The sequence below is a fragment of the Xenopus laevis genome, chromosome 3S (genome assembly GCF_017654675.1).
Source record: "Xenopus laevis strain J_2021 chromosome 3S, Xenopus_laevis_v10.1, whole genome shotgun sequence".
Lineage (NCBI taxonomy): Eukaryota > Metazoa > Chordata > Amphibia > Anura > Pipidae > Xenopus > Xenopus laevis.
In genome coordinates this window covers 72,454,766-72,473,021 of record NC_054376.1, presented here as the reverse complement: position 1 = coordinate 72,473,021, position 18,256 = coordinate 72,454,766, and the positions used below count along the sequence as shown (strand labels likewise).

Here is an 18,256-nt window from a genome sequence, read left to right as displayed (position 1 = left end):
ACAGAAGAAAATCTTGATTGCAAGCAGCCAATGATATGGATTTAGAAAAGTTTATACATTTATTTATTGCCACCTAATGCATATTCATTTGTTCATGCTTGCATGAATTTAGCCTGCATTTCTGCTTATTCCAATCTAAAGTATTAGAAGAACAAGCCAAAATGTTCTGTGAACAATATGTGGGAGCTATTAGACTTGCTATATCTTGTCAGGTTTTTCTTGTTTCTATGATCAGACTAGTAGGAATGTATATTACTCCTACGGAGTTGTTAATACAGAGCTAGCGTTGCACACACTTAGTAATCTCATTTTATTGATGTTAAAGAGATACTGACACCAGAAAATAAACTTTTTTAATATCTATCATAACATTATCTTTGAATGCTATTTATAAAAGTATCTGCCTGATGCTTTTACATTACCTTTCTTACCCCCTGTTTTCCCTATGAGGGGGCTGCCATATCTGTGCAGCAGTATTAGAAACTAACTGACTAGTTGAGAAGGGACAGTCAGATTGGCAAAATAGTCAGGTTTAGGAATTTATAAAGACAATTACTTACAAAAGCAGAACTATCAGCGAAAAACGATCAACATGAACTATAGATAACTTTTCATGTAGAAATATAATATTTTGCAATAAAACTTTGTGTCAGTATCACTTTAATGTGTATACTATCCTGATTTATAATATAGACCACAGGTTTCCAAACTGTGGGACTAAGGGGTCAGTTTACTAAAGTGCGGTAAATCTGGCTTTAAGTTTCCGTATGTTATCGCTGAGAATATTTTTACGCCAGAATATTTGCAGCGACTAAGTTTACTAAACAGCGATACGCTCAGAAGTCATTGCGATCACTTGTGGTAACTACGTTAAGGAACCAGCTTACGTTAGCGGTAATTTTAGCGAGTTGCGAATTTTCTGGCGAAAAGTTAAGTTTTTGCGAATATTTATGCTATAAAATAGTCTTGTTTTATGGCGGTTATTATGGCAATTTTTACTGTGACATTTATGGCCAGAAATGCACCTTCAAAACTCATAAACTTTATTGACTGATGATTATACCATCCAACAACATTACCAGAGTAAAACCAATCAAACATGTATGCATCATATAAACCCTTCTGCCAATAGAATCATAGAAACAAGAAATGATACCAGTCAATCTCTTTGCTTCATAGAAATGCACAGTTTAATGTAGCCAATCACAATGAAACCAAAAAAGTGTAGCGGCTGACGAATCCTTGGACTGTGATTGCCCGCTGCCAATAATACACCTCTGAGCTGAAACTGCTGCTGTTGCAACAGATAGAAGCAGAAGCCAAAGCATCCTGTCAGCAATAACTACAGATCTCTCTCTCCTGTCAGCAAAGAATGATGGGTAAAAAAAAACAGTATTATGGAATATTTCCTGCCCCTTGAGAATTTTCTGGTGAAAAAAATACTTTTACGCCACTACATAGGTGGCGGTAAAAGTTTGCGAATATTCTGGCGTTAATTTTGTCTTTAGCACATTTCGCTGTTTAGTAAACCATGCGTTAATGTGTACGTAGCGTTATTTTCAGCGAATGCGATAACTGGCGAACAATTATTCTTGCGCAAGAAAATTCGCAAATTTATATTTACCGTAGGTTAGTAAACTGGCGATAACATATTTGGCGAAAATTCTGTCTATATATTGTGCGAATATTTTTAACGCACTTTAGTAAACGGACCCCTAAGTCACTAGGGGGTTAGATGTCTGGGGGACCAGTGTGAGAGTCAGAGTAATAGTGTTTGACTACATTGTTACTTATACTTGTAATCTGTTTAGCGCTTTGCCATAACTGGCGGTTTGACCTGCAATCTGAATTACAAGGGCAGTTAACCTTTGAGCTAATGTTTAGTATGTTCTAGAATGACCCATTCATACTTATTTTTTATTAGATATTCATTTTTTATGGTTTTTGAATTATTTCCTTCCTCTTCGGCCTCTTTCCAGCTTTCAAATGGGAGTCAATATACAGAAGTATGTCACTCCCTTGCCTAAACTGGAAATCTGTGGATTCTGGCAAATGATAAAGGGGCTGCTGTAAGATGCCATAGACAGTCCCTATTTTTTGGGCTTGTACAGGGCTGGGAAAACCTTACAGGGTTAATATCTCTTAAAGTTATCACATATCATTAGGAGACGTTATTGTACTCCTTTGGTGATGTTCTATATATCTATGGCTTATGGCACACAGGACATTTTGGTGAAATGTAATAAAATTCGCAAAGAGAAAAACTTTGTGAATAAATATTCGCCTTTCGCAGTGTAATATTCTTTGCTAGACTTTTATTGCATTGTGAATCTTATTTGCACATTGTGAACCTTTAACAGCTACTCTGGAGTTTCGTTAAATATTTTGTCGCAAAAAATGGTTTGTGAGTGCGAAATTATTAGGGATGCATTGAATACACTATTTTGGATTCGGCCGAATCCTTTGTGAAAGATTCGGTCAAATACCGAATCTCAACCCTAATTTGCATATCCCCTTCCCACCCCTAATTTGCATATGCAAATTAGGGATGGGAAGAGGGAAAAACATTTTTTCCTTGTTTTTTATTTCTTTCCTTTGTGATTTTTCCCCAAGTAAAAACTGAAAATGCAAAATGAAAATGTTGGGGAAAACAGTAATATTTTATGGGGAAAATAAAACCATTGAAAGTGCTACACTGTCCACATCCTACTCCCTTTCAGTTTAATGTCTTTTCTTGTTAATGGCTCCAGAAAAAAATTGGTATGTGACCAGTTATTCTGAATGCTCAGGGCCTGGGTTTTTTTTTATAATGGGTGTAAAAAAATTTAAACAATAAATAAACCCAATAAGATTGTTTTCCAACAATATGGATTAATTATATCTTAGTCAGTAAGAACATGGTGAGTTGACTTGATGATGGCACCAAAGTTTTATTTTATGTATCTACTTACCCGTGCTCATAGGCTCTGTGAAGAATGAAAACAAATGTTATCATTTTTTTTTTATTTGTTTTCACTTTTCACAAATTTGTTAACTACAGCTTGGCCCCTTTATATAAATTTATAGGGATTTAATGCTGGTTTTTGATATAAGATCCGGGGGTGGTAGTTGAGGCGGAAGAATATCTGCTCCCAGCGGTAGACATGGTACCAATATTAGAAAAATGGCATTATACTTATGTTTTTGCTCTGCTAAGATTTATATTTTACCTATGTGTACTGTTAAAAAATATTATCTTTCTTATTTGTTAATTTCTTTAGATTGGTGCATATGACCAGCAAATATGGGAGAAATCGGTGGAGCAAAGAGAAATCAAGGTAGTTATTCCCCTTTATATTTTGGAACTTTGCAGTTATTAGATGTTGAGATAATACCAGTAGAGAGATATTACTCTTGTATTGGCTATGGAAAACCCTTCTACACGGTGGGGTGCAAATATTTTGACTAATTCTTTTTTTTCTATGCACTGGGCCAGGGAAGTTTCTGAAGTAGTGCTATGTCTCCATCTTCCTCACCTTCACTATGCCTGTTAGGCAGGCAAAGGAGCACATGAAAAAAATCTCTGCGTTCATCAGGCTTGCCTTGTGCTTTAATTCTAACGAGAAATGGTTGCATGTAAGAATTAAAGAAACAGTAACACCTATAAATGAAAGTGTTGTAAAGTAATGAAAATATCATGAAGTGTTGCCCTGCACTTGTAAAACTGATCAGTTTGCTTCAGAAACACTACTATAGCTCTTATAAACAAGCTGCTGAATAGCACTGGCAGAAATTGAAAAAGGCTATATGGCACAGGTTAAATAGTGGATAACAGATAACATTATGTTCTACAGAGCTTATCTGATATCTGCTGTGTAACTTGAGCCTTTTCTCCTTTGAATAGCTTTCCCCCATGGCTGCACAGCAGCTTATTTATATTTTACTAGTGCAGGGCAACACTGCATTATATTTTTATTACTTTAAAACAATTAAATTTTTTGATGTTACTGGTCCTTTAAGCTATGCATTAGCAACCCACTTTTTTGGTTGCATTTGGACTCCCGCTGCATCAGCTGGAAAACAATGCCTGGAAAACATATTTCTCTGTTTGTCTCCACTTTTGTGTCATCTATCTGACAATTGGACCTCTGCTGAGAAGTGTTTTTGCGCAAACACTCACTTTATACCAATACCAGCGCTTCTGGCACACTTTTTACTACAAATTACTGTGCCAAGAAGTGATGTGGTCCAAATGTCCATCTGACCTGTATTTGATATGTTTTGAGACATTGGATAGAACTTACTCGACGTCAAGAATATTAACACAGAAGTAACATAGCAACAAATCAAAATTAGCAGTTAGATCTGACAGTCCGCTGCAATAACACCAGTAAAAGCAAGTTTCTCATATGCTTTATTCAGTTATTACTCCTAAGTAAAATATACAACTGTTCAATTAAATTACTAAAAGGGTTGTTCACCTTCAAAGTCTTTTTTATTTTTTCAGTTTAGTTGTTTTCAGATCGTTCACCAATTTCTTTTCCATTGCTTTCCATTTTTTACCATTTTTACCATCGCTAGAACAAGGTATTGTGCAGTGTATTTTCAGTTCATGCTGGACTACATGATGATTAAGCAGTTGCCATGGCATGTTGTGCCTAAGCCACTGAGAGTGAGTGCCCACTGGTGCAATTTACAGCATGGTATCATTGTTGTATTTCCAAGCTTTCTGAATATCAGTTTCTGCATCACTGAGAAGATTGACTTGCATATTTTTATAATAATATAATAATTTAATATAGTACACTACTGATAATAATCTATGAAACTAAAATTTGACTAATGTGTTGGCAACACACAACAACCAGTCCAGATTGTATGAAGGCCCGAAAGACTTTCAACCCTTCCATTATACAGTAGCTATTACCAGGTTCTATGAACATGTTATTTAGCTTGCCTTGCCAAGGCAACCATAGTCTGCCAGTCTATTCATTTAGTCACCCCTGTGAAAGGCTGTTCCATGAATATATCTCCTTTTTTAACGATTTGTTTCCTAAAGTTTTCCATTACTTTGTCTATTGACACTAGCTATTTAAACAAAAAAAAACCTCTACTTCTCTTTGATGTTAAATATATAAATGTTGTGAAGTCGAGTAGGGATGTCCAACTGTAGGACCACAGACCAAATAGAGCCTCCCCAAAATCTGTCCTTTGGTTCCGCTGACCTATTTATATAACTTCATAATTTTGTTTAATCTGGCTTGCCAAGCAAATTTGAGGATTGTGCAGGGTTCAGAAACGATGTATTAAAAGTATATAATAGTTTTAACTATAACACTGCATAGAATCAGACTGCTGTGGTAATGCACACTTTACTTCCATTATTTTTAATGGCTGCTAAGATAAAGAGAGACTGTAAATTTAAAGCAGGGTTTATGTTCTGTAGCATCCATGCTATTGCGAGAGTTTCTTAAAGGAGAAGTCAACCCTTTAAGAAAAAACCCGTACCCCCCACCCCACGGAGAACCTCCTCCCCCCCATCCTAACTACCCCCTGGGGAAATGCCCCATACTTTATACTTACCCCTCGGCGCAGATTCTGGCATCGGAGTTCCACGCAGCCAAATTCAGGGTCTTCGTGTTTTCTTCTGGCGCGTCGGCAATTTCCGTGAGTTGTTGCAAACTGCTCCAACATGCTGATCTGCCGAAGCCGAAGACCCAGAAGATGACTGCGTGGAACTCTGATGCCAGAATCTGCGCCAAGGGGTAAGTATTAAGTATGGGGTATTTCCCTGGGGGGACAGTCAGGCTGGGGGAAGGAGGGAGGGGGGTCTCTGTGGGGTGGGGGGGTATGGGTTTTTTCATAAACGGTTGACTTCTCCTTTAAGTTGTATATCTCCCAGTAATAGTTTTTATAGATAAGTTTGCAAAAAATGATTTTCAGTGTGCTGCATTGCCCCACTCCATTTCTGCTTCCATCACAGCCTCTTAGCATTGGAAATAATAGAGCAGGGTTTCCCAATTACCTCCTTTCAACCATGAAGCTTGTGAGAATGTGACTAGTATCTCTTGAAGAAAGACTTTTTAATCAGACGTAATGATGCCATTGTCCATCTTGTGCTCATCATAATCTTTGCTGGATGAGCTCATGGTTGTGTGGATTGCTTATTTATATATAAACTTTTATATATTTTGTTCTGTCATGTTGGATCAAAGTCAGAGGGTAGTCCTGCTGTAACTCAGAGTTGTATAGTTTCTGTTGGCAATGAGCTTGTGTCTTGTTTCGTTGGGCCAATGTCCTTGTAGTTTTATGTGGAGGTTTCATGTGATATCGATGTAGGCCATCTACCTTAATATTAGTATTAGATTTCAAAAACTTTTCCATTTGCTCAACATTCTCCTTCCCAAATCTACCCATAAAATACTGTGCCTTTGGGGTGCTATTTGCATTTATGGTCTCTATTACCTTTTTGATACCTGTTTTTGCCTTATCGACTATTTTAAAAAAAATCATTGTTGAAATGACTTTGCTTCTCTTTTTTTTTTTTTTTTTTTTAAACAGGGTTTAAGAAACAAACCAAAGAAAACAGGACATGTTAAACCAGATCTTATAGATGTTGATCTTGTCAGAGGTAGGTTTATACAATATGATAAGGTTTTGACTGAAGAAATGTTATATGACCCAAGTAAATTATTGTGCTATTTAATGCTTTCTCTCTCTGTAATATTTTTGACATACCATTTAATTATAATGAATAGTGAAAAGCTATAGTTACACATATACTTATAAACCGCCTTAAGGGGCAGATTTATCAAAATGTGAGAATGGAACTCCCCACAGAAAAACTCATCCACATTCTATTCATTCATATCGGATTTTTAGAATCATTTTTATCAGTGGAGTTCACCATTTCATAAATATGCTTTTACAAATCCTATAGTAATGAATAGATAGTGACTGAGTTTTATTGTGTTCTAAATTCACACTTTAATAAATCTGCATCTAAGTGTTTGTAGTACTTAATACAAGGTAACTTTCACCTTTTGGTTGAACAGAGTAGTTGGGTAATGAGAATCCATGACAAAGTGGGATGACTGTCCCTTCCCCAAAGAATTTATAAAATGTAAGGTAGAGGAGACGCAAAGTAAGAAAAAATAAGTACACCTGTATTAAGTAGTGCCTTCCTCTAAGAAGCATTAGCTGCAAAAGAAGGAAATGAGAGCATGGGAAACGGAAATGAGAGCACAGTGCAACATGGGCCTACAGTTGGACTGCCCTAGCATGAAGCAGCCCGGATTCAGAGAACAGTATTATATTGCAATTATTTCAAGTAGAAAGGATAAAGGTCTGTTATTTAGTGGCGAATAGGAGGAAGTGAAATATTTTTACAATTGTTCTATGAACAAGGCTTTTTATTTGTATTATTATGAGCACTAGTCCACATTGGGCATGATTTCTAAGTATATAAGACAGTTAACTAATATTTTGGTCATTATATTTTGTTGATCGTCTGTTGCCGGGAGTTTTGATTCATAAAAAGACAATCCTACAGATCATACAGCAAGCTAGGAATATGTTCAAAATTTATGTAAGAAAGCAATATCCCAGCCTAGAAAAGTACAAATGAAACACCTGTTCTGCTATAAATGCAGATGAGCAGCGTACACAGTACAATAAAATATAATAAAAAACAATATTAGTACAGTAGTATTAACTTATATAGTTTGAAATATAAAAAACAAGAAAGAGATAACAATGAATTAACTGTCATTGCCTCCATACCTTCACAAAGAGCTTTCTATAAAGCTTATTATATATCAGCTGCCACTGAATCTGATATGTTCATGTTTTCATTTGTTTATAGGATCTGCATTTGCTAAAGCAAAGCCTGAAAGTCCTTGGACATCTCTTACAAGAAAAGGAATTGTTAGAGTTGTATTTTTTCCATTCTTCTTTAGTTGGTGGCTTCAGGTGACATCAAGGGTCATTTTTTCATGGCTGCTTCTTTTATACCTACTCCAAGGTAGAGAATTTAAAATATTTACCTTCTATGCTAAAAATTATAGCCTTAATTGAATTACATGAGTTTAGCATCCTGCCTGAAAACAATGGTGGTCAAAATGCACTTGGGGATGGAGGGGAACTGACAGTCTTAAAGATTAAAGAAATGAAGATTGACACGTCTGCCTCCCAGGCATAGTGACACATTTCTCTTTAAATGGGAATGTGTCACTATGCCTTTGACCTTCCGCTTTACACATAATTTTAGTGGTGCTCAAATTATCCAGGCTAGCATTAGTAAAAAGGCAGCCATACAGGGGTTGATCAGCCCATTGGCCAAAACAACAGAGGTCGTACAAAGGGACAAGTTATTTCCGTCTTAATATTTTTCAGATTCTTTAGGTAAGTAGCAAGAAGAAAAAAGGAGATGTGGCTACCAATGTACCACACACTGGCTGACATGATGCATTAGCTTATGACATTTTCTAACCTGCTCCATGCCCAAACTGTTTGATAGCCATAGTACTGCCTCACCAAATCTGGGCATGTTTTCAGATCAAAACCCAGCGTGAAACTCACATGAGGTCTTGTTAATAATTGCTTGTTCTGAAAAGCATGAGCGCTCTTTAATAGGCCCCTAAATGAATCCGATAGGATTCTTTTGGCACCAATATATGCTAATACTTATGATCAAGTACAAAGTACAGATTTTTCTGTTATTACAGAGAAAAAGAAAACTAATTAAATAGATTCAATGGGGATACCTTCCATTTTTGAGCTTTCTGAATATCATATAAGAGATGCTATACCTGTAGTTCTTAATAATGATAATGTTTATTTATGCATAAATTTATGGACTTAATCTTTATTATACCTGGAATATTCTCTCTCTCTCTCTCTCTCTCTCTCTCTCTGACTTGATCCCAATTAAGATATAATTAATCCTTATTGGAAGCAAAACCAGCCTATTGGGTTTATTTAATGTTTAAATTAATTTCTAGCAGACTTAAGGCATGAAGACCCAAATTACGGAAAGTTCCGTTATCCAGAAAACCCCAGGTCCCGAGCATTCTGGATATATTTTTTTTTATTTTTGTTTCTAATTACATTTTGTAAAATTAGAAACTTAAAGCAGACCAGTCACCCAGACATAAAAAGTTGTGTAATAAATGTAATTTTTAAATGAAACATGAAACCTAAATTCTTTTTTTTTTTTTACATTCAAACCTGTTCTAAAGTTATTTAAAAATCCGAGCTGTTAATTATATATTGCCTTCCTCTTCTCTAAGCCTCAGGCATAGAGGCAGGGCAGGTAATTACTTGTACTTTCCATTTCATGGATATCACTGCCCTCCTTACATTCCACCTCCCTTCTCACATTCTATAATTGTGTATCCTATGTATGGGCATTAGTTCCCCAATTCTGGCACATGAATTAGATTTTGGTATGACTCAAATCTTGTCCACAAAATGGTGCCTGCCTGCCAGTGTCCACAAAATGGCACCTGCCTGCTTGTTGTGATTGTGAATTCCAAGACTGAAGGAAACATTATATAATGTGCATAGTGTAAGTAAAGTTTATATTGCCTGACTGCCACAAAATAACGAATTTGGAATTATTTCCTAGGGTGACGAGTCCACTTTAAAGGTGAAAATATTACTGTGCACAGTTCAGTACTTGTCTTGAATTGAAATGTAATCCACACAACAAAAAGCCTTAACTATTTTTTTTTTTTCAGTTGCCGCAATAGTATTGTTCATCATTACACCTGGGCCCCACAGCGTTCCCTTTACTGAGGTTACTAGTCAAATTTTCTTGATGCTTTTGCTTGGAACAGTGCATTGTCAGATAGTATCAACACGGACTGTTAAATCACCTCCTATCTTAGGTGGAAAACGAAGAAGGTAAAAATGTCCATTGTGAATGCATGAGATGTTTTGAAATAATGGCAGATCTATAACGAATAATGCTAAAACTTTTGTGGCATCTGCATGTGCCATTGTATAATGCTTGAAGACATGTTATATAATATCTGATGTCATTGTAATTTGAGGCAATTGGTAACTTACTCTCCAATCAATAAATCATATCTATGTCTGTTTTGTTTTGTACTTGCCAAGGTACAAAACAGAATTGTGCTATAGAACATACCAGTTATGTCACAATGGGCCAGATTCCATTCGGCAAGAAAAAGGGTTATAACGTGAAAATTTGAGATGCAATGCAATTTAGAAAAACATATATTGTCCATGAGTTTTCAAGTGATAAACCATGCGATAACTTTTTTTCACACTTAATTGAATCTGGTCCAATTTTTGAAAAAGTTAATTTTATTAATTTTTATTACAATATTAGTATTGCAATATTAGTAAAAACACTCATTCTTTATTGGAAAATAATTAAAATTAAATACTGCAATGGAATTATCCTGCCTTTCATTACTGATCTTACAGACTTTTTATTTGCTTGTGCATATATTAAAGGAAAACTATACCCCCCAAACAATGTAGGTCTCTATTAAAAGATACTGAGTAAAACAGCTCATGTGTAAAACCCCGCTTCATGTAAATGAACCATTATCATAATAATATACTTTTCTAGTAGTATGTGCCATTGGGTAATCATAAATAGAAAATTGCCATTTTAAAAAATAAGGGCCGCCCCCTGAGTTTGTAAGATTCACTGTGCACACATACAAACCACATGTAAGGTCACATGAGCCAATTAAAAGACAGAGTTCTGCCTTTTGCTTCCTCACTTCTTCCTGTTACAGTTAGTGTTGTAGTATTTCTGGTCAGGTGATCTCTGAGGCAGCACAGATAGAGTCACGAAATGTTGTTTCAAGGCAAGAAATGTAAAAGCTCAATAATTATGTAAATATATATTCCAGTTTGGTAAGATTCTTTAATATGTCAATTTGATATAAACTATCTGTTGCTTAAGTATTCATTTTGGGGGTATAGTTTTCCTTTAATGAAATCAGTATCTTTATGAAATAGCACATTTAATTTAAAGGAAATTCCCACTTTTGTTATCTTTACAATGTAGATCAGCAAAATAAATGGTTTGGGGTAAAGTCTCCGTTCCATGCTGACCTTATGACAAACTCTTTGCAATACTGTCCACTTTAATGTCTTTCTGCAAACCCTCTACAATGTGATGTCTATTTTATGAACATTGTTTCCGAATCATAATTTTAGTCAATATTAAAGATCCTTCAACTTTTTTGATGTTTTCTGCTGAAGGAAATTAAGAAAAGCAGCACATTTGGAAGTGCACAGGGAAGGTGATGGTTCTAGTACTACAGATAATACACAAGAGGGAACTTTGCAGAGCTACGGTACAAGCACCTCTTACACTATTGGCACAGTCTTCAGGGATATCTTACGTGCAGCTTTCTTCTTATCAGGGTTTGTATTTACTACTCACTTTGTAAATTCAGAAACCTGCAATATTTCTTCTCTAGAAAACAACAGCACCATATTAATACATGCTTTAAGTGACTTGCATATGGCAGAGACTCTCTCACACGGACCTTGCACAGCTTTCAAGCACACCTGAATAAAGCAGTTGTCTGCCCTGTAAATTTGCACAATTTAAAATTCCGCATATAACAGAAAATTTGTTGGAAGAACCGTATTAGTGTAGTTAAAAAGACAACAATTTAGGTAGTGCCATGCTGAAAAAAAAAAAAAAAAGCTTTTGGATTGGCTGAAAAGTGTCACTGTTCAGACTACACATTAGTGGAAATGGTTTTAGAAAGTTTATCCTGATAGAAATTGCACCTGGTTCTTGCGTAGCAGGGTTGCTGCATTGCTTTCCAAGACCAAAAATACTATGACAAATTATAGCCCCTGTTTACCCCCACTGCCACCACCTTATCCATTCAGGGTTCCTACAATGTATTCTTCATTCGCATGTACAAATTACTAATAAGCTGTCTCTTGGCACAAACCAAATCATCAAAGATTCATCATTCTGTGTCCCACCCACCCCATGTAATGGAATACAATAATTATTTCATTATATAAAAAGTGTATGTTAGGCTAAAATGTTTAACAGTCCCATTTTCAAATTATTTGTATGTATTAAGGAACATAAAAGCATTTCCTAAATAGGCAACTTTTCTGTACTACATAATATAGTATACTGTGTATGTCAGTAGTGCTTACCTTAGGCTGAACCCTATTACATTGAAATCACTGTGTGTTACTGTAACAGACCTATCCACGTTTTATGTGACATTCTGGCCCTTGTGCCATAAAATATATAATAATGCTAATTGTCTTGATAAGACATAGTGGCAAAAAACCAAGTGGTTGTTTGCAATGTTAAATAGAAAACAAAGCAAATAAACAACAGGGATTTTGTCTCAAAGGAATCTTTTTCAATTACTAAGTAGACCTAGGTGCTCATTTATTTGGTCCAAATTTTCGCTTCGGAAAACTTCACCATACTTCATGCAACTACGTCAGATGTTAATTTGCTACAACTACGTGTATTCATCAAAATGCAGAAATTTGTCTCCGCAAATGAACGCTGGCGTACTTTCACTAGAGAAAATTTGTCAGCACAAAGGTTTCTTATCTTTGAGCTTTTTCGATCGCGAATTGTCTTCTTCACCTTTTAGTAAATTTGCGAATTTGCTGTGAATTTTTGCCAAAATTACTGTAAAAACTGAATCTTATATTTATGAAAAATGTATCTTTTAAATAGAATCCTACAAACTAGTACCATCACAAACTAAAGCAATATGAGGAGTGCTGTTGTTTTTTTTTTTTTGGGGGGGGGGCTATGTTTCATTCATCCACTTGTAACCTGTCAATCACTTGTTGATAATTATTAACAAATTTGGGCAGGATAGGTAATGCCTTTAGCTTTCATTTTTTTTTTAAATAACATTGCTATTTTTACACTTCTTACTTCAGTTCAAAGAAAACAAAACATTCCAGTGACAAATCTACAGAAACTGACAATGGTTACGTCTCCCTAGAAGGGAGACTTACTGGTAAGAGTAGTGAAGATGGAGTTCAAGCTCACAAGCCTAACTGTGAAATACTTCGTTCAGAAGCGGCAATGTGGGGCGTCAGGAAAAGCAGGAATCCCTCAGGGCAAACAAAGATCAAGTATAAAACAAATATGGTAAATTATCTTCTGCTATGTTGTAAAATATGTTGAAAAGAGGAAATATAGTATAATGGAGATTTTGTTTCTGAAAAGACTCAAGATCATGTGTACCAAAAAGGAGAATGTATTGTGCTGGTGAGGCAAGAACAAAACACTGGGAATTGACTTAAATGGTATTTGCTTAAACCCTGGTGCACTAAATGGATTTACTAGGAACGGAGAACATGTACAGTTACTAATAGTCACTTTTTATCAGCTCACAGGTTAAAAATGACAAATACTGTGTTTTAACAGCAACTGGCCTTTAAAGTTGTACACAGGAGTTTGTAATTGTAGATCTTGTTAGACCATCTTTTGAGGGTCCATGTTGCTCAGTGTGCTCTGGACAGCTGCTGAGAAGCAATACTTGGGGTCATTGGAAATATGAGGTTCTTCATAGGTATGCACCGAATCCACTAATTTGTATTCGGCCAAACCCCTGAATCCTTTGTGAAAGATTCGGCAGAATACCGAATCGGAATCCTAATTTGCATATGCAAATTAGGGGTGGGAAGGGGAAAAAAATTACTTCCTTGTTTTGTGACAAAGTCACGCGATTTCCCTCCCTGCCTCCAACTTTCGTATACAAATTAGGATTCTGTTCGGCCGTGGAAGAGGATTCTCCGAATCCTGCTGAAAAAGTCAGAATCCCGAACCAGATCCTGGATTCGGTGCGTACCTAGTTCTTCTGTAATAGAAGTTGGTACTACAGGGCTGTTTATTAAAGGTAAACTATGCCTCAACTACTATACCTCAACTACTAAGCAAATGTAAAATAAAACGTTGAATACTGCAGGCCTACATACATATATATATAGTACATTTTTTATGTATGTCCCCAGGTGCAAGGTAAAGTCATGCACTTTCTAGTACAGTCTTGATTAAGAAATCCTGGTGTTGCTGGTCTGATTTACTATATATATATATATATATATATATATATATATATATATATATATATATATATATATATATATATATATATATATATATATATATTACCTTGCACCCGGGGACATACATAAAAAAACGGTGTGCTGCCCCATTGAAAGATCTATATATTTCCTGGTTAGAAACACTGATGTCACTATCTTTTAAAAACGACTGAGTTTTGCTGACTTGTCGCAAACATTAGATTTATTCTTGTTAAGCTTTAGTTTATTCTATAGAAAAAAGATCAAAGGTCTTAAAATATTGTCTTTAAGGACACTCCCAGAACTACGGTTAACGTTTCGGATGAAGTCTCTAGTGAAGATGACCCAAGCACAGGATATACAACACAACGTAATATAGATCGGTCTCTTTGTGACAGTGTAATCAGAAATAGAAAACCTCACAATTACAAAAAGCACTATCCTGCAGAGGTATGTCATCCATAAAAGAAAGGGGGTTGTTTAAGCAGGTGGGAAACTGCTAATACAATATGTGTACCCCTAAACAAGCTTATATTTTAACAGATAACATGTAAAGAGGATCATCTATTTGATTATAATGAATTGTTACATGAAACTGAAGTAGTACTTATATACTAGAACAACTGCAGTTCCTACTATTAATCTCTTTTTATAAATGTATTTCACAGGAGATCCAGAAATCCGGCACTAGTTGCAGCTCTCGCTGTTCTAGCTCCAGACAAGATTCTGAAAGCACCAGGCCAGAATCAGAAACAGAAGATGTTCTCTGGGAGGATCTGCTGCATTGTACAGAGTGTCGCAGTTCCTGCAGTAGTGAAACAGACATAGATAGTAATCATGGCAACATATGCATGAAAAGGGAATACAGAGATGACCCTTTCCAACAGGTTCTCATAACATATTATTAATAGTATATATTAATTGCAAAATTGCAGGTATTATAACTTATAAATCTCCAAAGGTATTAGAGGTTAAGTTTTCTTACTATTACTATCACCACAAGAACAAAACACTATGGGCCTTTGCTAAGGGACCCAGCTTTGAGGGTTAGCAAACTAGATCTAGCTGAAAGCACTTTGCTTAATGCTGTAATTTTATTGTTTAGGGTGAGCCTTTTGATTTTTTTTTTGGCTCGATGTGTGACTAATCTCCATCTATGTGAAGGGCAACCTTGCAAGAGTAACTTGTGATCTCCCTGAGGCTCTCACACTAGGTATTATGAAAACTGCAGTCATCAGGCAGTAAACCACAGCAGTCAAAATGCCCTTCTCTATGCAGCTACAGGCAGACTTTGCCATGCCTATTGAATTTCCATTTTACTCTTGATGACTGTGGGGTTAAACAGTTTGACATTAGCCATAGTTGCATATTGCAAAGCAAATTGACCATTTCTACTTTTCTGCTTAAAGGAGAACTAAACTCTAAAAATGAATATGGCCAAAAAATGCCATATTTTATATACTGAACTTATTGCACCACCTAAAGTTCCAGCTTCTCAATAGCAGCAATAATCCAGGACTTCAAACTTGTCACAGGGGGTCACCATCTTGGAAAGTGTCTGTGCCACTCGTGCATAGTGGGCTCTGAGCAGCTGTTGAGAAGCTAAGCTTAGGGGTTGTCCCAAAATGATCAAGCAGAAAATGAGGTTGCCCTGTAATATAAGATGATGCTACAGGGCCGATTATTGCATTCTGATACTTGTTGAACTGGTTTCTGAGCTATAATGTGGTAATTATCTGTATTAATTACTAATCAGCCCTATATTGTGACATTCATATTCTATGTGTAATGTATATTTTGAGTCAGTTCCTAAGCTCAGTGATTGACAGCAGCACAGAGCATGTGCATTAAATCTGCAGAAAATAAGATGTTTTTTTCCCTTTTCATTATTTTTGATAGGGGCTTTTTATAATTAAGAAACAATATATCCCCCCACCCCAATTCCTCTACATTGACATGTTCACCTATATTTCATTAAAATGAAAAGACCCCAATGCATTTTTATTTATTTGTGCGAATATTTTACTTGTAATAGAGTCACTCGCCTTGGCTTCACACCACCAACCCTGGCCTTGAAAAAGTCAGTGCTATTGTATGGGAGGGTAATGACTGCAAGAAGGCAGACATGTCTGTTCTGGAAATCAGTGGAATGATTATGAACAGGGTAAGTACTTCTTTCTCTCAAATTCTAGCATTAAGAATCCAAACATATATTGCAGTATATACAAGCTGGCCAGTCATACACTCACTTTCATTTGATTCATTAAGAATTCTGCTACTTATTTATACATTTTAAACAGGAGCTCACTTTTACCTGCAACTTGCTTGCTTTCAAGGTTAAAACAATTAACCTTTTTATTGGCCATTGTGGAAGCTACAGCTTGGAGCTGGCCACTGCTCCTATATAATATAAAGCAAAAGAAAGAAAAGTTGTGCTTACTACTAAACATTTTTAACCCATTAAGCAGGGGTTCAATGAGGGTGTGATTACAGGATTCATACAGACAAAGACAAGTGATCCTCTGCACATGCCCATATCAATATATTTAAGCTATTAATGTATTTTGTGTGTTGCGCTTCCTTACAGTTATTTTATCTTAAACAAAACTGGGATTATTTATCCATATATTAAAGCTGGCCATGTGCGTCCGTCATCCCTGCTTTGGCCAGCCCTACACTGATTTCAACCGATTCAGATTAAAATTCGTTAAATCAGAATTTGTTGTAACTACATATTTTTCCTCTGTTTCAGGTTAACAGCTATACCGCTGGTATTGGATATCAAATATTTGGAAACGTTATCTCTCTTATCTTGGGTTTAACACCGTTTGCATTTCGGCTGGCTGAGTCCAAGGACCTGGAACAATTAGCTACACTTTCAGCATCAGAACTTTACAATATTGCATTTGGCTCCAACTGTGACATTATGGTCATTTCTCTGGTGCTTATTAGTTTTATGGTTCGTGTTTCACTTGTTTGGATATTCTTTTTCTTGCTGTGCGTGGCAGAAAGAACATACAAGCAAGTAAGTTTCATTTGAATTTTAGTAAGTGTGCTTATACAAACTGGTCAAGTATTTTAAACCGATATTTGCTTCTCATGCCAGGCTTTAATATACAGCAACTTGATAGTAAACTACTGTTGAATTGCATCTTGCCAAGACTTCACTTATACTTATTCATTCTACCCGTTGGTGTGTATCGTAAAGCAGGGGTCCCCCACCCTTTTTTGGACCGGGGACCAGTGCAAAAAAAAATTTTTTTTTCTTGCGAGGACCTGGGGGTGGGGTCGGCGGGGGGCAGCAGCAAATTTGGACACGCCGGCATCCAATTCGGCTCGCCTAGTTTTTGCGCACTGGGGTCGACGGCCGAGTGCAGGAGTGTCCGCGGCCCGGCGGTTGGTAACCCCTGTCGTAAAGGACACATGAAAAGCATATTACCTTTAAGGGCACCTGTCCACAAGGACCAATACAACCTGCAATTTTTGCATGATAGGTGCCCTTTAAGTTATCATGCTTTTGGATAGTCCCATATTGAAACCCTTCAGTTTTCAGTACTCTGTGGCATCCTTCTGTATCCTTAGATGCACTGTGCTCTCTCACTACAGTGAGTAGTGAGAACCCTGTTTGTAATAAAACAACAAAGACCAGTTTTTTCATACAGACCTACCGGGTTATGTGAAATTAGTCCTCTAACCCATGCAAACAATTGCATGCAAACTAATGTTAAAGATGCACATACACAGTAGTAAAATTATAAATTAAATATTCTTGTGATGAGCATATATGTATTTAAGTTGTTTTCACACATGTAAGTAATGTTTAAAGTTTAAAAGATTTAGCAAATTTATTTTAATGCATTTAGTGTCCAAGGTTGATGGAGGTGTCAAATTTTAAACCTGAGATTTCCTTCCTAAATATTAATTTATTTATTTGTCCCTGAAGCGATTATTGTTTGCCAAATTATTTGGCCATCTGACATCAGCAAGAAGAGCCCGGAAGTCTGAAGTTCCACACTTCCGCCTAAAAAAAGTTGAGAATATTAAAATGTGGCTTTCTCTACGATCATACCTGAAGGTAGGTTATATTTTTCTCTGCTACATGAAAAAGTATTGGTATTCTTCATTGTTGTTATTTTACCCCAGACAAATGTGATTAAAAACAACTTGAATGATTTTCAAAAGGCACCTACCACCC

General features: G+C 36.2%; 1 protein-coding gene across 3 annotated transcripts in view; it reads left to right on the top strand.

Annotated features, from left to right (window-relative positions):
- phtf2.S (putative homeodomain transcription factor 2 S homeolog) overlaps positions 1 to 18,256 on the top strand; it is a 42,077-nt gene that overhangs the window by 6,096 nt on the left and 17,725 nt on the right. For 2 of the 3 annotated variants that reach the window (XM_018255761.2, XM_018255762.2), the window contains exons 3-13: positions 3,261 to 3,317; positions 6,541 to 6,610; positions 7,844 to 8,002; positions 9,720 to 9,885; positions 11,227 to 11,391; positions 12,910 to 13,123; positions 14,353 to 14,511; positions 14,730 to 14,948; positions 16,097 to 16,225; positions 16,814 to 17,086; positions 18,005 to 18,136. In XM_018255761.2, the coding sequence (XP_018111250.1) occupies positions 3,261 to 3,317; positions 6,541 to 6,610; positions 7,844 to 8,002; positions 9,720 to 9,885; positions 11,227 to 11,391; positions 12,910 to 13,123; positions 14,353 to 14,511; positions 14,730 to 14,948; positions 16,097 to 16,225; positions 16,814 to 17,086; positions 18,005 to 18,136 (1,743 nt within the window). The remainder of the gene's footprint in view (positions 1 to 3,260; positions 3,318 to 6,540; positions 6,611 to 7,843; positions 8,003 to 9,719; positions 9,886 to 11,226; positions 11,392 to 12,909; positions 13,124 to 14,352; positions 14,512 to 14,729; positions 14,949 to 16,096; positions 16,226 to 16,813; positions 17,087 to 18,004; positions 18,137 to 18,256) is intronic. The other variant, XM_018255764.2, reaches the window with a different exon arrangement.